The sequence below is a fragment of the Chelmon rostratus genome, chromosome 4, assembly GCF_017976325.1.
Source record: "Chelmon rostratus isolate fCheRos1 chromosome 4, fCheRos1.pri, whole genome shotgun sequence".
In the NCBI taxonomy this organism is placed as follows: Eukaryota; Metazoa; Chordata; class Actinopteri; order Chaetodontiformes; family Chaetodontidae; genus Chelmon; species Chelmon rostratus.
Window position 1 is genome coordinate 20,299,245 of NC_055661.1, and position 20,291 is coordinate 20,319,535.

General features: G+C 42.1%; 3 protein-coding genes across 5 annotated transcripts in view; 1 reads left to right on the forward strand and 2 right to left on the reverse strand.

Moving 5' to 3' along the window:
* Positions 1-6,630, forward strand: part of atf6 (activating transcription factor 6) — a 30,544-nt gene extending 23,914 nt beyond the window's left edge. For both annotated transcript variants that reach the window (XM_041935692.1, XM_041935693.1), the window contains exon 16: positions 4,503-6,630. In XM_041935692.1, the coding sequence (XP_041791626.1) occupies positions 4,503-4,699 (197 nt within the window). In that variant the 3' untranslated portion in view covers positions 4,700-6,630. The remainder of the gene's footprint in view (positions 1-4,502) is intronic.
* A 310-nt stretch (positions 6,631-6,940) lies between these two features.
* On the reverse strand, positions 6,941-15,714 carry olfml2ba (olfactomedin-like 2Ba). 2 transcript variants are annotated; one of them, XM_041934723.1, is made up of 8 exons: positions 15,337-15,714; positions 14,947-15,210; positions 14,543-14,650; positions 12,767-12,928; positions 10,387-10,615; positions 8,923-9,975; positions 8,186-8,359; positions 6,941-8,103 (listed from the first exon to the last, which is right to left on the reverse strand). In XM_041934723.1, exons 1-8 carry the CDS (start codon positions 15,502-15,504, stop codon positions 7,490-7,492), a joined length of 2,772 nt encoding a protein of 923 aa, XP_041790657.1. In that variant the 5' UTR covers positions 15,505-15,714; the 3' UTR covers positions 6,941-7,489. The 2 variants fall into 2 exon arrangements, with proteins under 2 accessions (XP_041790657.1, XP_041790658.1); XM_041934724.1 differs by having other exon boundaries at positions 14,947-15,139; positions 15,337-15,478.
* A 363-nt stretch (positions 15,715-16,077) lies between these two features.
* LOC121605014 (torsin-1A-interacting protein 2-like) lies at positions 16,078-20,289 on the reverse strand. The gene is made up of 7 exons (XM_041934726.1): positions 20,185-20,289; positions 19,528-19,600; positions 19,310-19,417; positions 18,608-18,778; positions 18,109-18,249; positions 17,710-17,883; positions 16,078-17,480 (listed from the first exon to the last, which is right to left on the reverse strand). The coding sequence occupies exons 2-7, from the start codon at positions 19,559-19,561 to the stop codon at positions 16,708-16,710; spliced, it is 1,401 nt and encodes a 466-aa protein (XP_041790660.1). The 5' UTR covers positions 19,562-19,600; positions 20,185-20,289; the 3' UTR covers positions 16,078-16,707.
* Positions 20,290-20,291: the final 2 nt, after the last annotated feature.

Here is a 20,291-nt window from a genome sequence, read left to right on the forward strand (position 1 = left end):
CGAGGGCTGTAGTTAAAAACCAAGCCAACAGAGGCTGACATATAAAGTGGTCGGTGGTGATTCTCTGGTAGCGCAACACCCGCGTGGTCCTCCCTCCTTCAACATGCAAAGCCCCATGTGTCCCACAGATGACAGCCTTCGAGTAGCATTTCAGATTTATGTTGCCTTTTGTTTGCAACTTTGAAGTGATTGAGTGCAAATGTACATATTTAGCTGGGCGAGACCCTTAGCAAAGCAGAAACGCTGTCCTCTCTTCTGGAGCATGATTGCTCCACAGCGGAGGATAATTCTTTCCAGCTCCCTGTTGCTGCTGCTCTCCTTTAGGAATGCCTTCCTTCTCCAGTCACTAAATGGTTTTCATCTGGAGGAGGTGGATAGACTCTGTTAATCTGGAGTGAGCATTTGGTCTGTCTTGGTCAATAACTGAACATCGAAGATCGAGACTTTGATGTAAGCCAACGCCTGTTTCTGTCTCGCTACGTGTCCACGGGTCAGGGGTTCTCTTAAAGATACTTGACCTTGACGTTCTTGATTCTCTCTGAAAACATATCTGGCTGAGCAGTGGCTCCTCATAAGGACTGAAGGGTGCGTTTATTTAATGATCCTCTGAGTTTGAAAGGAGTTCAATCAAGTGGAAGTGACATGTTTGGACCAGAGGAATGTTTTGGAGATGACATCATCAACAGGTGGATCGACCGAAGGACGTGCTGCAGTCTATTTTTACTTCTCTGAGACTGTACATGAGCACTGTAGCTAACAGGCAGCTTTTACTGGGGGTTCAAGGTAGAGCTCCACACCACAGAAGGGGGGTCAGATTTTCCTACTCCTCTAATCTAAACAAACATCCCCACCAGTGCCCCTAAAAGGAGTGCACTCTAACCAAACCAAATTTTTAACCCTCGCCATCCTCGCCAAATTAAATTCCAACTGACTTAATTCTCTATACTAAAGCTAGTTATTAACCATGCTAGCTGCATGTTGATGGCAGCGTCAATCGTTGGTCAACCGACTGAAATATCTCACCAACTATTCAATTGATTGCAGACAATTTTTGTACAGATGTCCATGGTCCCCAGAGGATGAATCATAATGACTTTGGTGGTCCCATGACTTTCCCGCTAGCACCACCATAGCTTAACATTTTAGCTTTTTAGTGAAATGTGTCAACAACTGAACGGATTCCAGCAAAATAATACTCGTAATAACTTGGTCTTCCCCTTAACGTTTCCTCTAAATGCTTGCAATACTAATGACAGTGCCATCAGCCTCAGCTGTGCTTTGTTTTTAGTGCTTATTCACAATGCTAGCATGCTAACATGCTAAACCGAGATGGTTAATATGGTAGGGAATATCCTGTACATGCTAAACATCAGCATCCTGGCATTATAATTGTAAGCATGTTAGCAGGCTTTTGTTTGCATTTAGCACTGCTGTAGCCTCATAGAGCTGCTCGCAATTCTGCAGACTCTTTTATTCTTGTTTTTGCCTGTGAGATTCTTGAGTAACTTTGCATTATTGATCAGCATTGACTTGCGTTGTATTGCAGAGCATCCCAATCATCCATATAAAAAATGTACATAAAAGACGAGCAAATTGGGAGAATTTTCTGAATATTGAATATTGTCCTATTAGACCCACATTTATTTTTACTGACCCAAATCATGTCTTGTGATTATACTTGCTGATGAATTGCTTCCTCTCTGATATTAACAAAAGCTTCCCTCATGAGCATGTCCTCAGTGTTTGTGCCAGTCTGGCAGCCACCGTCCTCCCGAGATTCACTCTCAGGTTTCCTCAGATGCGTCGTTGCCAGACACAGGGGTTTTATCAGCACACACCAGCTCACTGTGCCACTGAAGCTTTCTGGAACGTCTCCAGATGGCAGTAGTAAAAGGGGGAAGGGGACCATGCAGAGCAGGACGGTAGATTTGGCAGCCTCTTCAAAGAGCTGCTGTTTGAAGTTGGGCCCTTGGCTGTGTGTTTCCTGTTTCACTGTTCAGGCTTCTCAAGCAGTTGGCTGAATAGAATTTAGACATTTTGGTAATTTTGTGGATGTAATCACTGCTGGGACTTGCGTGTGATCCTTCAATGTGGATAATGATTGAGATTCTGGCCCACAAATTACAGTGTAATTATTTTGTAATTATTGGGCCCTAACATAATAATTATGGGGTAAAGTAATGTCGTTAAGGAGGTATAGAAGATAAAACTCTCAGAATAAAGAGGTAGCAACTTAAACTCAAATTAACTGATTCCTTAAATGGTGAACGTGTTAGCAAGCCTTCCCTGTGTAAACATCCAGCAGACACACAGCAATATTAACATTCAGTCGAAGTCATGTTTCTGCACACAACTGTGGAATGTAAGTCCACTATTCACTCTCCTTTTTATTTCTGTTTTGGTCTCTACCAACTCCTGAGGGCAATATGTGCCTGTTTAGCTCCAGCGGGTTATTAGAAATTTTCACTGGAAGCATCTTCTCGCTGCAGCTGGAAACTTTGCTAATAGGAGCGAATAAAAACAGTGAATTTGCATGATTTAAAAACAAAACGACTCTAGACTCTAATATAAAGCAGCATAAGTCAAGGTAAACTGGCTGTAAAATTGCAAAAATAGATATTAAATAGTTGTAAATAAATAACTAAAGCTAACTTTTACACCCACAAACATGGTGCTTTCACTCCCTCAGACTGCTGCTTACTGCTGCATCGCTGCTCAGTTCTTTTATATTGCATTTATTTAAGCATCTTTTTATTCAAAGACTTCTTGCTTTGTTCCGCCACCTAATTTTGGAATACTTTGCAGGGTTTCCATTTTGTTCGTCCTCCTCCTGTGTTGTGCGTTTAGATCATGCATGTGACACGTTTCCACTTTTGCTGCCTATCTGTCGGTTGTCTGTTTATTATTGGATTGAAATTAGCTGAAGTGGTGGTAGTGTCAGCGCAGTTTACTTTGAACTGAACAGAATCCTCAGGCTTGACTGTGGAGTGATGACAGAACCTTGAACCGAGGGGGGAGAAAATCAATTGTGATCTCATCATGCCATATATGCAGAGAATTTTTTTCCAGCTCTGCTCAAAGCAGAAGCCTAATTTGAGATAGACATAGCGTGACAAAGAGCACAATCCTAACCCAGAGGATGATTTCCAGCTATGTCTGTTCAAACACTGGAGTCAGTTGAAAAGTTCCACTTTGACTGCAGGTGCAAATGAGGAAGCCCAGCAGCAGATGAAATCATACTCTGCATTCTGTCTAATGATATGAGTATCCTTGGAGTCTTCTAGCTGCAGAAGGGGCTATTGTATTGAGTACAATCTGATGAACTCCAACTGCCTCTAAAGTGTACGTCCATGCAAATTGCGCAGAAAGGCAGAAGAAGCTGATGTCTTGCACAGGTGTCTGGAAAAAGACTGCAGCTTTTAAACCACTTGCAGCACTCTCAGGCATTTTAAAGACGCCTACAGCTCCATTTCTGGGTCATATACGAGTGCACTAAAACTGACCGAGCTGTGCTTGTGCTCTCCATATGGGGAGCGTTGTTATCATCTTGACTCTTTCGCCGACATACAAAGGAAGCCACGAGTCTTTAACTTGTCTGTTAATGTAAATAACAAGGGATCCCTCAACATGTTTTTAATAGCTTTTTCTAGCGAAGGATTTTACAAGCCTGTCCACTTGAGAGGATGTTCTTCCCCCAGGCTGAGCAAAGTTAGGCTGTGGGAGACCACAGACCATGAACCACACCGTTGTCCTAAGTCCAGCATCTTTTTCCAAACTTGAATTTCCCAGGATAAAGCCAGAGTAATTACTTTGTACGCTGAACCTCAGGATGACCCTGTGAAAATGTATTTATCTTTGATAATGAGTTTTGTGTTTATCGTCATACTGTACACCAGCTGCGGCGTGTTGCCGTCTCTGGGGTTTTCTTTTCAAGCACAATAGCCTGACTCATCGACATCAATCACGTTCTGTCCCTCAATCTTGCCAGAGATTCTTCTTTTCTTCTCTGAACTCAAGGAAGCCTTAAAAGATCCTGACTCATCATCAGTGATCTCTCTCTTTTCCCCCTTATTTTTTTGTCCTTCTCAATTTTGCATGTCCTGCTCTTGTTTGGAGCTGTTTTGTTTATCCCTATGAAGGAGAAATCCAGTATGTGACTCACCTCTGGACTCCATCTGCAACCCAGCCTCCACCCGCTGTACTGGCTGTGGTTCTCTGGCCCCCAGCTGCCTCATACAATTTACACTTTCAAAATACTCTCTTATCTCATCTCTTATCTCTTTCTGCAACAAGTATGACATAAAAAACTGCTGCAATGATAGCGATGATATATGCACTTTGGCGAGCACTATGTGTGTGTTGAGTGAATGAAAGCTTTTGGCATGATGTAAATCCAATGGCTACAAAGCACATACACACATAAATCTGCAAGAATTTATTGATGCTTTTTTGTCTATGCGTTGAGAACTAATAATCTTCCGCTTCCTTTCCCGTCATCACAGACAGCATCATAAGGGACAGCGAGTACGAGGTGATGATGCAGATTGACTGTGAAGTAACGGACACCAGGATCCTCCACATCAGGTCCTCCACCATCCCGCCTTTGCTTCGGGTCAACCACACAGACACATTTTTCCAGCACTCCCCGACTGACAACCAGGCCGCGCCTCCTGTCGGCGTGCTAATGGGATCTGCTTAAGATCCGAGCAGCGCCTATATTATTTCAACTCTAACGAAAACCCATGAACACAAACAGAACATCTCAGACCTCAGTTAACGTTTTTTTTTTTTTTTAATTTAAATCTGGTGTACTCCCATTGACTTCATGATTGTGATGTAGATTTGAATGAAATCCAGTCATCGCAATACAAAGCTAGCTTTGAAATTGTCAGCACCGGTCAGCCACATTCTTTATTAGCGCTGATATCTGGAGGAAGTCTGTAGCTCCTTGTGTGGCAACATTGACTTGCTGTAACCCCAGACGCCCCACATAAGGGTAATTGCTTAGCGGCAGGGGGGCAGAGCATTGAACCCTGAGTCACCCCATCATAACACAAATACTTTTACCCCATAGCAGCTCTCCTCGAGTCTGATCTCTCTTTTTTAGATGATAATTTCGGGACAAGCAGCAAAGCCAGAGAAGAAAACAGGAAATGATTATACACCTAGGATTAATCTCACATGGAACTTGTATAATTAAAGACAGAAGAAGACATTTGTAATATAAGTGTTTAGAAACACAACAAATTCTGTGTTTGTCTGGCTACAGAAGAGTGCTGTAATCGGCTCTCTTGCTCATCTGCAGCCTCTCTATGAAAGCAGATTTTCTGAGCAAGATAGCGAGAGATGCCAGGTTGATTACATAAGGCACTGGAGCCACTCAGTAAACTCAGGAAGTCAGGTGATCTGTGAAGGCTAGCAGGCTAACCACTATGTTGTTGGCCGGTTTCAGTTAATTTAAGGATTTCAGGTGCACTGTTTTTAGCACTGTATTGATGAAGAATTTGAGTCCTCAATTTCTGGGGTCTTCACACTGCGCTCCTCTTCTACTTATTAACACATTCATATACTGTCTGTATTTATTTGTGTTATTATGTAACAGTAATGCCAACCCCTGTGGTGTGTTACAGTTCACTCATTTCTGCTGGCTAAACTTCCTTCTGTCAAGATTTAAGAGTTTTATTTTCTCTAATGGCTTGTGCTATGTGGGAACATTTTTTAATATATTACAGAAAACTAAATTGCATATTGTATAACAATAGTAACTGGTGGATTAGAAGGAAACATGGGATAAATGTTAGTGCTGGGAGATGTATTTAGTGTCAGTTTACTGGTAGGAGATTTATTGCAGAAAAATATATCTTCATCAAATCTGAAATCCCCACTGTGACCATTGAGCTAAAAATGCAGATGTTTGACATGTAACCACTGGTGAAAAACCTATTTGAGTCCTGACATCTCAGTCCTCGGGTTAATTTGCACTTATTTGGTGCCTTTAAGCCTATATTGAAAATGCGTCCTACCGGAAATTAATTTTTTTTAAAGAACTGTGTGATGGAGTTATATTATCTGATAGTTTTTAGTACTAAGTTGTTGTAAAAAAAAGCAATTGCACTATAAATGCAGAATCTGGGAAGATCAGTTCTGGCTTTAAATGCCTTATATTAATATGTCTGTCAGCTGATTGTGGCTACCTATAAATGGGGGGTGAAAGTTTAAATTAAATAAGAAATTACACAATCAGACTTTGGAACAGTTTCTTATACAGACGTTTTGTTTGTTGAGACAACAAACTATACTTCTGTGTTTGAAAGTGTGTTTCTTTTAGCCACATGAGTGTACAGAAGGTTAGATTTTTTGCTCAACAGATGCCCATAAAAATTGTTCAGAAAAAAAAAAATATGCCCTTTGCTTGTGTTTTCTTAAGCCAGGCCATCTGTGTGTGTGTAATTTTTTTTCCTCCTTTTGGTTGCAAGAATATATTTGATTCACCGCAATGTTTTCACTGCATCCCAACAGAACTTACTGTAGAGACAAAGCAAGAGTACAATTAAAAACTTTGTAGGTTTTGTTTTTTGTATTGTACTATGTGCATAAACCAAAATAAACACTGGATTTTCTCTAACTTTATACCTTTGTGTGCATCCTTTGTGTGGGCTGTTTGGGGGAAAATCCTGTAGCTGAACTATTTTATTTTTTGTTCAACAGGTTTGCAGATTGACTGTTACTCGGTATTTTCTTTCACAACAACACTGTTTACATCCAGTCACAGTAAATTACAGGCCTGAACAATGATTCTCTGGCTGTATTTGTTTTTTTCCGTCTGCCTGGTTGTCTTCTATCCTTACAGTCTTCCAGTTAACACTCAGAGGCTCTCAATTAAAGCCATTTTAACTGCGATTGGCCAAACAAAGAAGACATTTTCTGCTTGTATCTCCGAACTTTATTGTAGTGTCCTCAGAACAGTCTGATATGGAGGGAGTAAGTGCTTTCACAAGACAAAGGTCAACATACCTGTGATATTAGAGGACCTGCGGCATATGATGCAAAGAAAAATTTAATACAAAATAACGTTTATGAAACAGAAAAATGTTATTTGTCCACATAAGCTGGGGATTTGTTCAAAGAGTATGCTTTTATGAACTGGCTCTTTTATGTGAATTGTTAAAGCTTTATTTTACCCAAGCCATGAGCTTGTTCTTTCTACATTCATTTATCTCATTGGGCTTTTTTTTTTTTTTTTTTTTTACAGTATTACAGTATATACAGTACAACTTGATGTGTTGACTGAGGAATCAGGCTCATTGTTTCATTTATTTCAGGTAAAAATGTAAAAAAAAAAAAAAAAAAACAGTTTCATCACAATATACTGAAGAACATTTGTACATTTGGCCCCCATTTGTCTCCATACTGAAGGCCATGTGGACTGATCTACAATCCATTCAAACCACAGAATTAACTTTTTAAAATAACTACCCTCGAACCCTTACTAAGGGTCTACATAGGCAAACTTAATGTTGTATGTGACCTGGTGTCCATTGTCCCACGCATACAAAACACCCTCTTTGGGATTGTAGTCAATCTGCGTGGTGTAGGTGTAGTTGTTGGTGAATGGCATTCTGGGAATCATCTGAGTGTTTGTGTGGGTGTCGAAGGCGTATTCCAGGTTGGCGTCCCTTTGGTTGTAGCTGTCAACAGCGTACAGGACGCCGCACACGATGAAGCAGTTCCCGTAGTGGTTCCTCTTGAGCCCGGTTCTCCAGGTGGTCTCCCTCTGCATGCTGAGGTCTGAGGGGTTCAGTCGACTCAGAACAACCACTTCCTGTAAGAAGCCCTCGTCGTCCAGCGCCGGGTAAATGATCCAGAGGCCACTCTCGTCCACGGCGAAGTTGACATCAGAGTGGCTGTGCCACTCCCAAGGCGACGACGACTCCTCGACCAGAGCGTCATGCAGCATGGTCCAGGCGGCCACGTAACGCAGACGCAGGTCGTACTTGATGATGTCTCGGGAGAAGGCGCGGCTGTAGTAGAAAGCCCCATCGTAGACCACATGGCCTGTGCCAATCCAGTTGTAAGGAAGCTTGTAAGAGTTGGTAAAACGGCCTAGAAAGGATCAAGAGAAGCATGATATCATCAAGGCACAAGGGCAACAAAGAGGGATTCAGTGACAGATCTGAAGACTTACCTGCTTTGAAAATCTCCATGTTGCGGAACTCCAGGAGGTTATTTCCGTAGTAGAAGTTGGTGACATAAATTTTGTCGCTCTCAGACTTTGGATCCTTCATCCAAGCTCCTTCATTCCTGCCGTAGGTGTTGTGAGTTACTGGCTCTGAGATTGTTGCCAAAGTGTCTTTACACCCTGTGAAAGAGTCAAGAGTGAAGATTTAGAAGCAGTTTAACGTCATCAAGACCTACATCAGACACTTTGACGTTTTAACCAGCTTAAATCACGGAAAGGGTGAAGTTACCACAGAGGACTGAGCACTGAATTACAAAATTGAGACATTCATGGAGCATTGTAGGGATGTCTTGCAAGTGCTGGGTGGATTGCTGTGAAATTTGGTTCAGATATCCATGGTGGCAAATTTGTTTTTTACATGTAACCCCATTGTCAGGTCAAAATTTTAAATTAGCCAATACTTTGGTTTTTGACCAAATACCTCCAAAATTAACATACATCACCTTCAGCTTTGTGTTTAGTCCTGATTAGCATGCTAGCATGTTAACATGCTAAACTAAGATGGTGAACATGCTAAGCATTGTACCTGAGTAATATCGGCACGGTTAACATGCTGATATTAGCATCAAGCTCAAATCACCACTGTGCCTAGTAAGTACAGCCTCATAGAGCCGCTAGCAGGGCTGCAGACGTGTAGTCTTGTTTCGGTCGTCCCCCTCACTCAACATCTAAACTCAATTTACCGGGTTTTCTTGAAGTCGACTCCTCCTGCCTTTGCATTGGCTCATCTAATTCTGGGTGTTCATCCTGTCCCTCTTCCTCATTCCAGCTGATTTTGTATTTCCGTTTGACTTGAGCAGCCTGCCTGGTGGTGGTAGTGGTAGTGGTGGTGGTAGTGGCAGTGGTGGTGGTGGTTGAAGAAGAGGTAGTCACAGGTGTGGTGAAAGGCAGAGAAGTGTGGGGAGACAAAGTGATCAGTCTGTGTGTGCTAGGAGGCAACGTCAAGGTGGTGGATTCGGTTTCTTCCTCTGCTGCTGGTAACCTTTCAGACACCTCCTGCTTAAAACCCAAAAAGTCAGCCTGTGTGGAGGTAGCCATCGTGGAAGCTGCTGCAGGGTGTCCTGGTGCTGAGGGTGGGGCAGCATGGGTTGTGATGGTCATAGTGGAAGGTGGGCTGGTAGTTGAAACCTCTGTGGCTGGCTTTGGTGCAAGTGTGCTTGAACGAGCTGCAGTACTGCCAGGATTGGTTTGCATTTGGTCTGCCGCCTCCAGGGTTGAGGTTTCCATCGTGGTGGCTGGAATATTTCTTGTCGTTAATGCTAATAGGATTTCCTTTGTGGTTGTATTTTCCGAGGGTTGGGTTGTGTTCCTTGTAGTTTCAGTTGTTTCGTTGGCAGAGACGGCTGGTTCAGCTATCAAAGGGATTGGCCACTTAGTGATACCAGCCGTGACTCTTTGAGTAGTCAGAGATGCAGCGTCTGGGGTCCTGTTTTTTTGTGTGGAGGTGGTTGGTCCGAACGTGACTGACGTGTCACTCTGTACATCTGCAGACACGCCCATTGATGTGCTTCCAATGCCGCCGATGAACTCATTAGGAGTTTCTGAGGTGGGCTCGTTTTCTTTCTGTTTTGTTGATTGGCTTGTCTTCTTGGTATCGTGCAAAGGACCCGTCGTTTCTGGTTGAAACCATCGTGGTCCAGTCCTCGGCCTGGGGCGAGTGGCTCTGTGTTGGAGAAGATTCTCCTCGATGAAGGGGTTAACTGGACCATCACCACTCAATCCATGATACTCAAAAACTGAAAAAGAGAAAAGAAAGGATTTGGTCAGTTCATCTGAGCACCAATAATCCCGTACCATCAAAACTGGAAAGTAAGTCGTCTCTGAACTAATGAATTACAGTGCAAACAAGCATTAGAAGCAACAGGATCAAACCATTTGTAGCTGTAGGTCTTTGTAGTGGCCAGCAGCTGGCAGAGCACTCACTGATGCTCTTGTGACTAAGGAATGAGATGTGATTATCCATCCAAACCACTCATCCTGTTTTGTGGTTAGCAGAGTGTGGATGTGTCAGGAAAAGTTGAAGATATACTTTAAGCCTAGCTATGAATTGGATGATTGCGTGCTTGTCACACATTTTTCTCAATCCAATTGAATTGTTTTTTATCCCGTGATATTACCCTTAAAGCTGACTCAGGGTTTGCACTCACAGTTCTCTCCAGGCTCCCCGTCATCCGCCACCATCTGATCCGGCTCGGATTTATAAAAAGTCATTCCTCTGATTATCATTCCGTTGGAGCCGGTCTTCGACACCTGAGAAGCCTCCCTGTTGGCTGCGTTTTTGGGAGTCACCGGAGGTTTGATCTCAATGATCTGAGCAGAACCATCTGTCTGTAGGAAGGACGGGTTTTCCCCAATAAACTTCTCCTCATACTTTTCCTGTTAGTGGACAGATGGATACACAAAACTTCTATCAGGGAAAAACAGAAACCATGCAGTAGGATGAGAACAGTAGATCTGTTTGATTACATGTGGAGTTAATATTTGCTAGCTTTTGACCACTCAGACAGAGATTTTATTTCAGAATTAGTGTCACATGAGAGTGTGAATGCTGTTTCAGATGCAGATCATCCTATCATGCAAAGAATATTTTGAGCTACAAGGTTAGTTAGCACTGACAGGAAATTATACAATCATTGCACTGGCAGAAGTCAAACAAACTTCAGCTTTGGAACCTTAAGAGAACACTAACTGGTAACATGTTTTTTCCAAGGATATATTACTTTCTTTCTTTGTTTAGTGAGCATGTGGGTACATCGTGAGTCATGACATCACTACAACAACAAGGCAGGAAACGAGCAGTCAGACGATCAGATGAACTGTGAACAAATCAGACCTTCATTTGGAGGAAAGTCCAAATGTTACCGCACCCAAAATGCAGGTAATAATTCCTCATTGCAACGCTCACTGTGTGTGCACAACTGTGGCAAGAACAGTAGGTCAAAGTTGAACCAGGAAGTGAGTCTGTAAACTCTGACTTATGCTTATAATGGACTTTTGCCACATACCTGGATTGGGTTACCTGGGGTTTGTTTAAAATAAGTATTTTTTTTTTGTGCTGGAGCCACATCTCTCAACAATTAAAGGAGTGAGCACATTGTTACTATTACTGATGGAAATGATGACCAAAGCTACAAAGTGTGACCCAAGTCGCATTAAACCTGAATTATCCTTTAATAAAGAGGAAGTTTTCAATCCAAAAATTAATTTAGTTCATTTTTGCTTCAGGTTTCATTAATAACCTTGTTTTATGCCTCATACAAGTACTCTTAGGAAACATATTAAACGGTGAATCACTTGCATGTGAAACCCAGGTCCACCCAACACTGCTGGGCATGCTCTCCGGCTTACATTAAAACTGCCATGGATTAAGCCCCAGTGCTACAGTCACCGGTCTGAGGTCTGCTATTGTCCACTGGGTCTGCCAAACCTTCCAATTACCTTTTACACATTTTTGGTCTTTATCATGGACACGATGATTTTATAAAAGGAGTTTGTGGAAAGAACACATAATTGTTGCTTTTGTTTTGAAGGAACATGTGAATTCAATCACCTCTTTTATACGTGTTCTTTTCCTGAATAAAATTAATTCAGCCCTCACAACTGCTTCAAGTACATAATACTGTATATCAGGATTTGTCTTGCAGTGTTAGAATATGGATGGATAGAATCACAAAGTCTTACCATGACATGTTTACTTTTTAGCTGCTATTAATGCATTCAGTAATTACATCACAGTAAGTTATAACACACAGCTGGAATTTAATGTGTGAGAAACATAAAAATCATTTTGGCACTTTCATTTACAGCACACTATTTACTCAGTATCTACCAGATAATTCTGGTGGAATTATTTGTTCACAAACGTAAGTACCTCACATGAGCAAAGGGCACGGTAATTATCTAGTGTTTATAAGCTGATATGCAATAATAAGAGTTTTTATCATCTGTGAATTCCAGGAATACATCATACATCAAATCATGAGAACCTTGTATGTACTAGTGAGGGGTACTATTACAGACCTCTAATTATTCACAGACAGGACATGTACTTTCCTCTATTGGCTGTTATATAATTGTTGAATAAATACCAGGAATTACTGTATAATTTGTGATATTAGCTAAGTAATGACAGTAGTGTGACAGTCATTTTTAGAACACATTCATTTTTAGATGTTAACTACCTTTTAAAGCATAAATAGCAAGTTAATACTTCATATTTACAGCATTCTGATATTACTTGTCAATTAAAAGGTAATGACCCCCTATGGCATCAATAATTACTAAGTAAATACAAAGTAATTACTATGCCTATGGTATATATAATGCCATGGTACTAATTACAGGCATATAATTACTTTAAGTACCAATAGTTATGCAGTTATTACTATAGTATCATAGTATTATAGGACATTAAAATAAAGAACTACTAACACCAGAGACTGGCATTCACGGCTTTGCCCCTTTCTTTACCTCTGTGTTACCTCAGCTGTCAACCTTGTGATATCAGTGTTAAAATGTCACACTTACCTCTGAGTTCCGATATGCTGCAGCCCCACTGACCTCACTGAGTCTCTTCTTGTCCTGAGACTGGTGGGGGCGAGGGGTGGGCGGGCTTTCAGTCACATCAGCCTGGATCGGAGGGCTCTCCTGGGGCTTCACCTCATCTGCAGTGCTGTTCTGAGACACCACCTTCATGCAGAATGGACGAATCAAGCCTTTACTAGAAGTACTGTGCATGGTTTTATGGAAACTAGGCTGCAGTCATAAGTAGTGGTAATCACTAACAGAAGGAAAAAGCTAAGAGTATATTGAGTTCTCAACAGGCCTTTTTCACAGCAGAGATTTTCACTTGTCGTAGCAGGAAAAGCACAAGTTTTACTAATAACATTAAAGATCTCTCCAGTCTATTCAAGTGTCCCAGTAAGCCGTGACAGTGAGAAGCAGCTGTGCTTTTCTTCTCGTGGAAAAATGTCTTCTGTGGATACGTTGAAACAGTTTCAGGAAACTCCATCTCCCTTTCACTACCCAGAATGCACTTTAAAATGCAATCAGCATCTTCACCCACCAACTGACATCGCTACTCTTCCGCCTCTCTACAGCTGACCTTTTCACGTGTCATACCAGGACACAGCTGAGACTAATAAAATCAATAATGGACACGCTTCATTTACACATTCATTTTATTAACTGCAGCTGTGTTTTCCATGCCAGGACAAGTCTGTGAAAACGGTCAGTTGAGCTCAAATGCAGCTATTGCCCTGACGGTTTGGAATACCACAGCTTTCTAACGCCATACAGGCACAGTATGTTTCACGTGGTGCTATTATCAAGTGTTCTGAATTATCAAGTGTTCTGAATTGCGCTCAATGTAATGTCAATGCAATGTTGATTCAGTTAGTGCTTAAGGTCCAGTTCACTCAGTGATTCAGTCCCCACAGGGTGTGACGCAGACATATTTGGGAGCAGTATCAGATATAATTTGGATGTCACAGTTGATTGGACCCAATTCGACTGAAGCAGCTCAAGTCTCGGCCAGCAGCTGTTTATAGTAGTGAGATAAAACCCTAAAAAGTGTGGTCTGGAAGAACTCCAATCTAATTTAGTCTTCAAATCAAGTCATTGCAAGCTGGTCCAACCAAGATTATAGAACATTTTTTCAATTTGATGACTAATAATGCAGCCATTCACACAGGTGTTTTCATTTCTTTGGGATAATTAGATTCTCCTCTGCCTGGGCATGTAACCCTGTGGTTAGCTTTGTTGCACCTGTTTGGGTGGGACAGTTTTATGATTTGTGATGTTTATAATTCATTTAAGTACAAATTCACCATTGAAAGGCAAATTGTTTATTGCTGTTCACGTCCTGTCTGAACACACCATTAAAGAATTCATTCTGTAAAGCTTTAAGCCATTTCATTTAAACCAATGCTAAAATCCTATTCCACATCATTTCAGAAACATTTGGTTTTCCATCTTTTAATAGCTTCTTAAATTCTGAAGTAATGTGCTAATGTACCAGTGAGGGAAAAAAAGACCAAAGAAGGTATTCGTTGGGTCATTATAACGGATAAGTCAGCCATTTTTAAGAAGGGTTCAATACTCAGGCAGATAAACTTCCACATGTGATGGAAAGCCTGATCACTCCTCCTTCCAGCCTCTAATAAATCGGAAAACAGGCTCAAAGAGCGTTTTATTGGACCCACTGAATCCAGAAGCCACCAGTACAAACACACCTGCTCCCAGCAGTTTGTGCTTAGGTTATACCAACAAATGTGCACCAATAAAGACACACTGCTACTGTACCTTCTCAATGTGTTCCACGCGATGCAGGAGCTTATTAGTGACAGAGTGCAGCTTCAGTAGATCCATGCCATAGAAGGAGCCCTCCAGCAGCTCAAGGATGGTGGAAAGCTAGAATGATCAAGTGGATTCCGTCAAAAGGGTTTACCAATTCAAGACATGCCATGCGTAAAATAGGCCCATTCACACCCTATCCAAAGCCCAAGTCTATGGTTCTGGATAAAATGTGGGGCTATGCTTTCCTGGATTTGATTAAACGTGATATTCCATGCTCCCAGTCATCCAGGCCTCTCTAGAAATCAACAGGCGGGCAAGACATCAGCCTTTAGCCTTTTGGCTTTGGCGCATGGGGACTTAAGCGTATTGGAGGCTCTATAGTGTGGAAAACGGACAGGACGACACTTCACCTTGACATCCTCTTTTCCAGCTTCCCTAAGTTTTTTCAGCCTGAACTCCCCCTCGCACGGGTTGACTGCTGACGGAGGAGCGATGCAGGCGCACTTGCACTCAGGTCCAGATGTGATAGTCTCCACAGTGTAGAAGTCATGCGCGGTGGCGCTTCCTTCTTCTATCCGCCGGCAGGCGCTTCTGCTCAGGGGTCTGACAACACATTTACACCGACAGTCAGAGCCTTCCGAGAGGGCTTTCACTTTGTCATAATCACCCAGCAGCTACAAAGAGAAGAGGACGAATGTATTTTCCACCACGCTCAATCAAAAACGTTTGAATTTTTACGCACGAAATGATGAAATGTCCATAAAACATAAGTAGCAAAGAAATGGCATATTTCCTCCTACCTTAGAGAGGATGCTCTCCTGGCCATCTATCTCCTCCTGTAGCCTGTCATTTTGCTCTGCCGTGCTATCAAACTCTGACCTGGGATCCTCACCCCAGGTCTTTGGCGCTGCAGAGGCCAGTGGAAAAAACGCACAGCAGACTCCGATGACAATGCATAACTTATACATGTTGTGATGCTCACAGAGCGCCGAAAAGAGAAATAATCTCGCAAGTATGCTGGCAGGCACAGCCTGTCACCAATCACTTTAGCTGCCAAGACAATGTCATAGCCTGCCCCTGGCTCCAAGATTAGAGGGGTGTATCCTGAAGTGTCATCAGATAGTGAGATTAAGCTTTATAGCGCGATGTCATCTTTTCCATTGTCACAGTAAACGCGGGTGTAGAGAAACCGTGCAGTCCGTGAGAGAGCAGCCGGCATCTGCAGCTGCAGCAGCGCTGACAGGAGGCGGATCTGATCAAACTGGCGAGGAGGAGTTGAAGTGCCTTAGACGATTTCTCACTCTTGATGTGCAGAACAATCAATATTAGTCATGAGTAAAATATTCGCTGAAATCTGCACTTTTATTTGACATTCATCTTACAGTTTGGAGTTCTAAAGAATATTTTGACTTTAAATCCAAAGCAGCAGCCCGTTGCAGATTGATTTGATGCCACTCAGTCGCCTCACAGCTGCGCAGGCTCGGCTGTGCTTTTGCTGCCCTCTAGCGGCAGCAGCGTTCACTACAATGAAAAACACAGCATTGAAATTTAGTTGTTTATTTGTACTTGGAGGTACATTCACTGTATACACTTCTCCTCGAACTTCTTCCATATGATACATGTATGTAGAAAATGAAGCATGGGAATTTCTGTTAAGGCACGTGGTCCCATCTAGGTTTGAGAATTGTGACAGTAATAAAAAATAATCCATGTGTTGCGATACCCAAAGAATTGTTATGCCTTGTAACTCTGATCATTATCCATAGGAGAATAATCAGGTTTTACATTATATAACTTAAAATTTACACAAATTACAGTAGTTATCATTACAATTGCACAAACACTGTAAAATCAACCTCCCCAATTGAAGAGCTATTCATTTAGCAATTTATCTAAAATTCCATTTAAGCAAATAACCACATCCTTTGTGTCAAGTTTGTTTTTTTATGATGGATGTCCACAAAAATGTTTACAGAGATCTATAGCATAATCTTAAGTGTCTTTCTACTTGATGCTTTTGTTTGTAGTGAGCTTCAATATAGTCTGCTTCTAAGAAATCCCATGATCTTGAAAACCATTGCTACTGGCCTCAGAATGACCAGAGTCACCCAGTGACAAAGCTGATAGATAGGCGGTAGAGTTTAGGGCTTAGAGTAAAACAACAAGAGTGATCATGTCCCCTTGCATCCTTCTTGTTCCATCCTTTCCTCTGCTGTCACAGGCAGGATGAGGTGAGAAATACGACTCCACAGTCCACCGTACTTGTCACGGTCCATCCTGTCAAAAGATACAGGACGGCCTTCAGAGATGAACTTCCTCTGAAGGTGGTCGTCCACCATCTCCTCCACAGCACTCAAATGACTCTTGGCGGGAATCTCCTCTTCTTCCCCCAGCAGCACTGTGAAGATCAGACAAGTCTTCTTGTAGGCGGCATTCTCGTGGTCGCAGTAGCGATAAAAAATAAGCGTGGAGCCTGGAGGCAGCTCCTCGAAGCGGTGAATGACGGCAACGGGTTTGTCTCCTTCGAAAGCTCCCTGCAGCTTGCTGTCGATGTCCAGTTTGACCTGGTCGCTGTCCTGCCTGGCTTTACTGACTCCGTCAATGTGGAGGACGGAGGCGTTGAGGGAAGTTGAGAAGGCGGAGGCCAGGCCCTGAGCCAAGCAGCGCAGGGTCCTCTCAGCTCTGATGCCCGCAGTCAGGATCAAACTGACCGGCTCTGTGGGCTGGGCTGTCTGGAGGTGCCTCAGCAGGTGGATCTTGCTCCTATTCCAGACCTCAGCACGCTGGTTAGGGAACCGGGTCTTTAATTTATCCATCTGCTTGAGGAAGATGTCGATTTGCTGCATATCGTTTTTCTGAGGTGGAGACTCGGGTGGGAGGAGATGCTGCACCAGGATGGCAACAACTACCACTATACCCAGTGCTATCAGGTATCTGCCACTTCCTACAGAAAGAAAGCACATGCGTTGTCTCAGCTTGTGCTTTACAAGTAAAGTTATTTCTAACTTTCAGTAGCAAGTATCAAGTAATTAAATCAAGTCATGTTTGTACCAGTCACTGAGATAGTGAGGTTTGGGCTGTAATTTGATTTTGAAGTTTAACTTGTCGTTTGCTTGGGAAGTCATCACAACACTAAAAAAAAAACAAGATAAAAGGAAAAGTAACAAGATTACCTGCAGGACTTGCAGTAACCCCTGGAACTGTATGTTCAGCACTCTGAATGGCAGGGCCAATGTTTTCAACGTTGTTCGTCTGTTCGTCTATCTCTTGTTCATCTGAGACTTCCTGTGGCGACGCTGTCTGCGGGGAGGTGGTGCCCTCCTGTATACCCTGGCTGCTTCCGTCATCTGACCGATGGGAGGAAAAAAAAAAAAAAACAGATTAAAACAAACTAAACAGACACCCCAAACACTGGGAGTCACTTGTGCAGCTACATGTTCCTGCTCCCTCACTGTCTTCCCACCGATGAGAGCTGCTTGCTGTGTTCGACTAAAATGGCCAGAAGCTCAGCAAGAGCACTTAAGGGCAAAGAAATTCTGCAGTCATTAAAATTTCAGAAAAGTCAGACACACCCTCTCCACCTCCGACAGTGTCCGTGTTGTTTGTGCCTGTGGTTTCGCCATCAAGTCTAGCGTTGGGTCCATCTACTTGGTCATCCTCGGTTGGTGGAGTAGCTGTTTTTGATGCTTTCATCTCCCCAGTCTGGTACTCTCCTGATAAAGTTACAATAGTTTAACTTCCACAAGAACTCAAGCAACACTGTCTCTACAGTTACATTTTAAGTGATAATTAACAAGGTCAAGTGCAGTGAGAGTTGCCTTTTTTATTCTCGCAGTATTGAAGGACAGCTCCAAAAATGTTTTAAGTACGTCTTAAAACAATACTCACATGTCCACCTGGGTATCAAAACAATTGACAGTTGTTCTATTTAACTTTAAATAATTTACTTAAAACTGAGACAAACTGTTTGATCTGCAGCAACTAAGTAAAATAATTGCCCTGGCTCTTTAAAAAGTATGAATGAATAATCGCTTGTCACAACAATAGGAACATTCACTGGAATCTCCTCACCGATGGTGGTCTGTTGCTCATTTCCTGCTGTCGATCTGTTATAATCACCATGACTTAGGTCATCATCCTGAGGTGGGGTGCTGGTGTCCTCCACAGTCAGTGTGCTGGCTTCATCTGGAGAAGAAGAGCCTTCTGCAAGAGGCACCATCTTCTCTTCAGCTGAATCACTGTCTGTCGTAAAAACAGAAATCCAGTGTCATCTGAGTTGTTCAATCCCAGTGCATGTTTCAGATGTTTCCCTGCTCCAACACACCTGAATCAAATGAATGAGTTGTTATTAAGCTTCTGCAGAGCGTGCTGACGAACTAATCGTTTAAATCAGGTGTGCTGGAAGAGGGAGCTGACAGGGCAGGAAGTCCCCAGGACCAGGATTACTTTCATGTATATTGCAAATCTTCTAGGGTCAGAACCATTTGTTTTTTCTTCAGCATACCTTTTGCCTAAGGAGTTCATTTACAAGAAGTTAGCATGGATAATTGTAGATGTCACATTACAAAAGGAGCACAGCAAAATATAACAACTTTGTGTTAAATGTGGAGATAAGATATGCTGTGGAACATTTTATATACACACATATTTATATGAATATATATACATACACATCCCCTGCATATGTGTATATATTGATTAGTGCAGAAAATGCAGGAACAGTTGGTGAAGATCACTGAATAGATTACTTTTGACCTTGCTTAAACATTTTACCTTCTGAGTCCTTTACATTCAGATCAATACCAGTCTCTTCCTGTTTGTGCTTGCCACTTGCTGAGACATGATCTGTATTTGTTGACGGTGTTTCTCCTTCCTTGACATCTGAAGAGTAAATAATGACATATCAGGCTCATTCAACCACTGCTGTAATTGTTTTGTAAATACACCAGTCCATTATAAGTGATATCTGGTTGTCACTGGAGTTTCAGTACCTGCTGTGTGCTGGTGGGTGTCTTCATCTGCCATGTCTTTGGTTGAGGGCACTTTACTTAAGATGGTTCAAAGCTGCACACAAAAATGACTGTTATATATATGACATTTATTTCATGTTAAGAGATTGAAAAATTAAACGTTTGGACAAAATCTCGCCACGTGTTCAAAGTGATTTTCGAAAACTGATTATGTACCAGACAACAAGGACAGGCTGAAATGCACACTTTACTTACTGTAAAAAACTACTCTGACGTCTGAAGTTTTAAATAAACATTGATTTTAACAGTCATCGCGGGAATCATTTGATTGTCTGTTTCAATGTTTCCCCAGGCTGGCTAAGTCATATTTTGGGGAAAGCTATCACGGAATTTGCAGTGCGAGTAAAGCGAAGACGCTAGTTAGCTGTATCGCTAACTAACGTTGTAGCACTGCTAGCAAAAATTGTTTACCAAGAACGAAGCAGGTCGGTTAGCGCATTATATATAAACTGGTGGTTAGCTAACTGGCTAGCAGGTTAACTGAGAGACAAGTTAGCTAAGCTAAGCAGGCAAAGCGTAGCAAAATACATGACTTCAATCTGTAGGAACTGGCTTTTTGCGACGTAATTAACCTATTTTCAAGTGTTTTTAGTTATTACTAATTCTTAAAAAACGTACCTTTGATCACATCGCCGTGGAATATGACTAACATAAGGCTTCCTTATCTATTTAGTTATGTATGTCGCACTGACAGATGACCGACATTAGGACGGAACGTTCAGCAC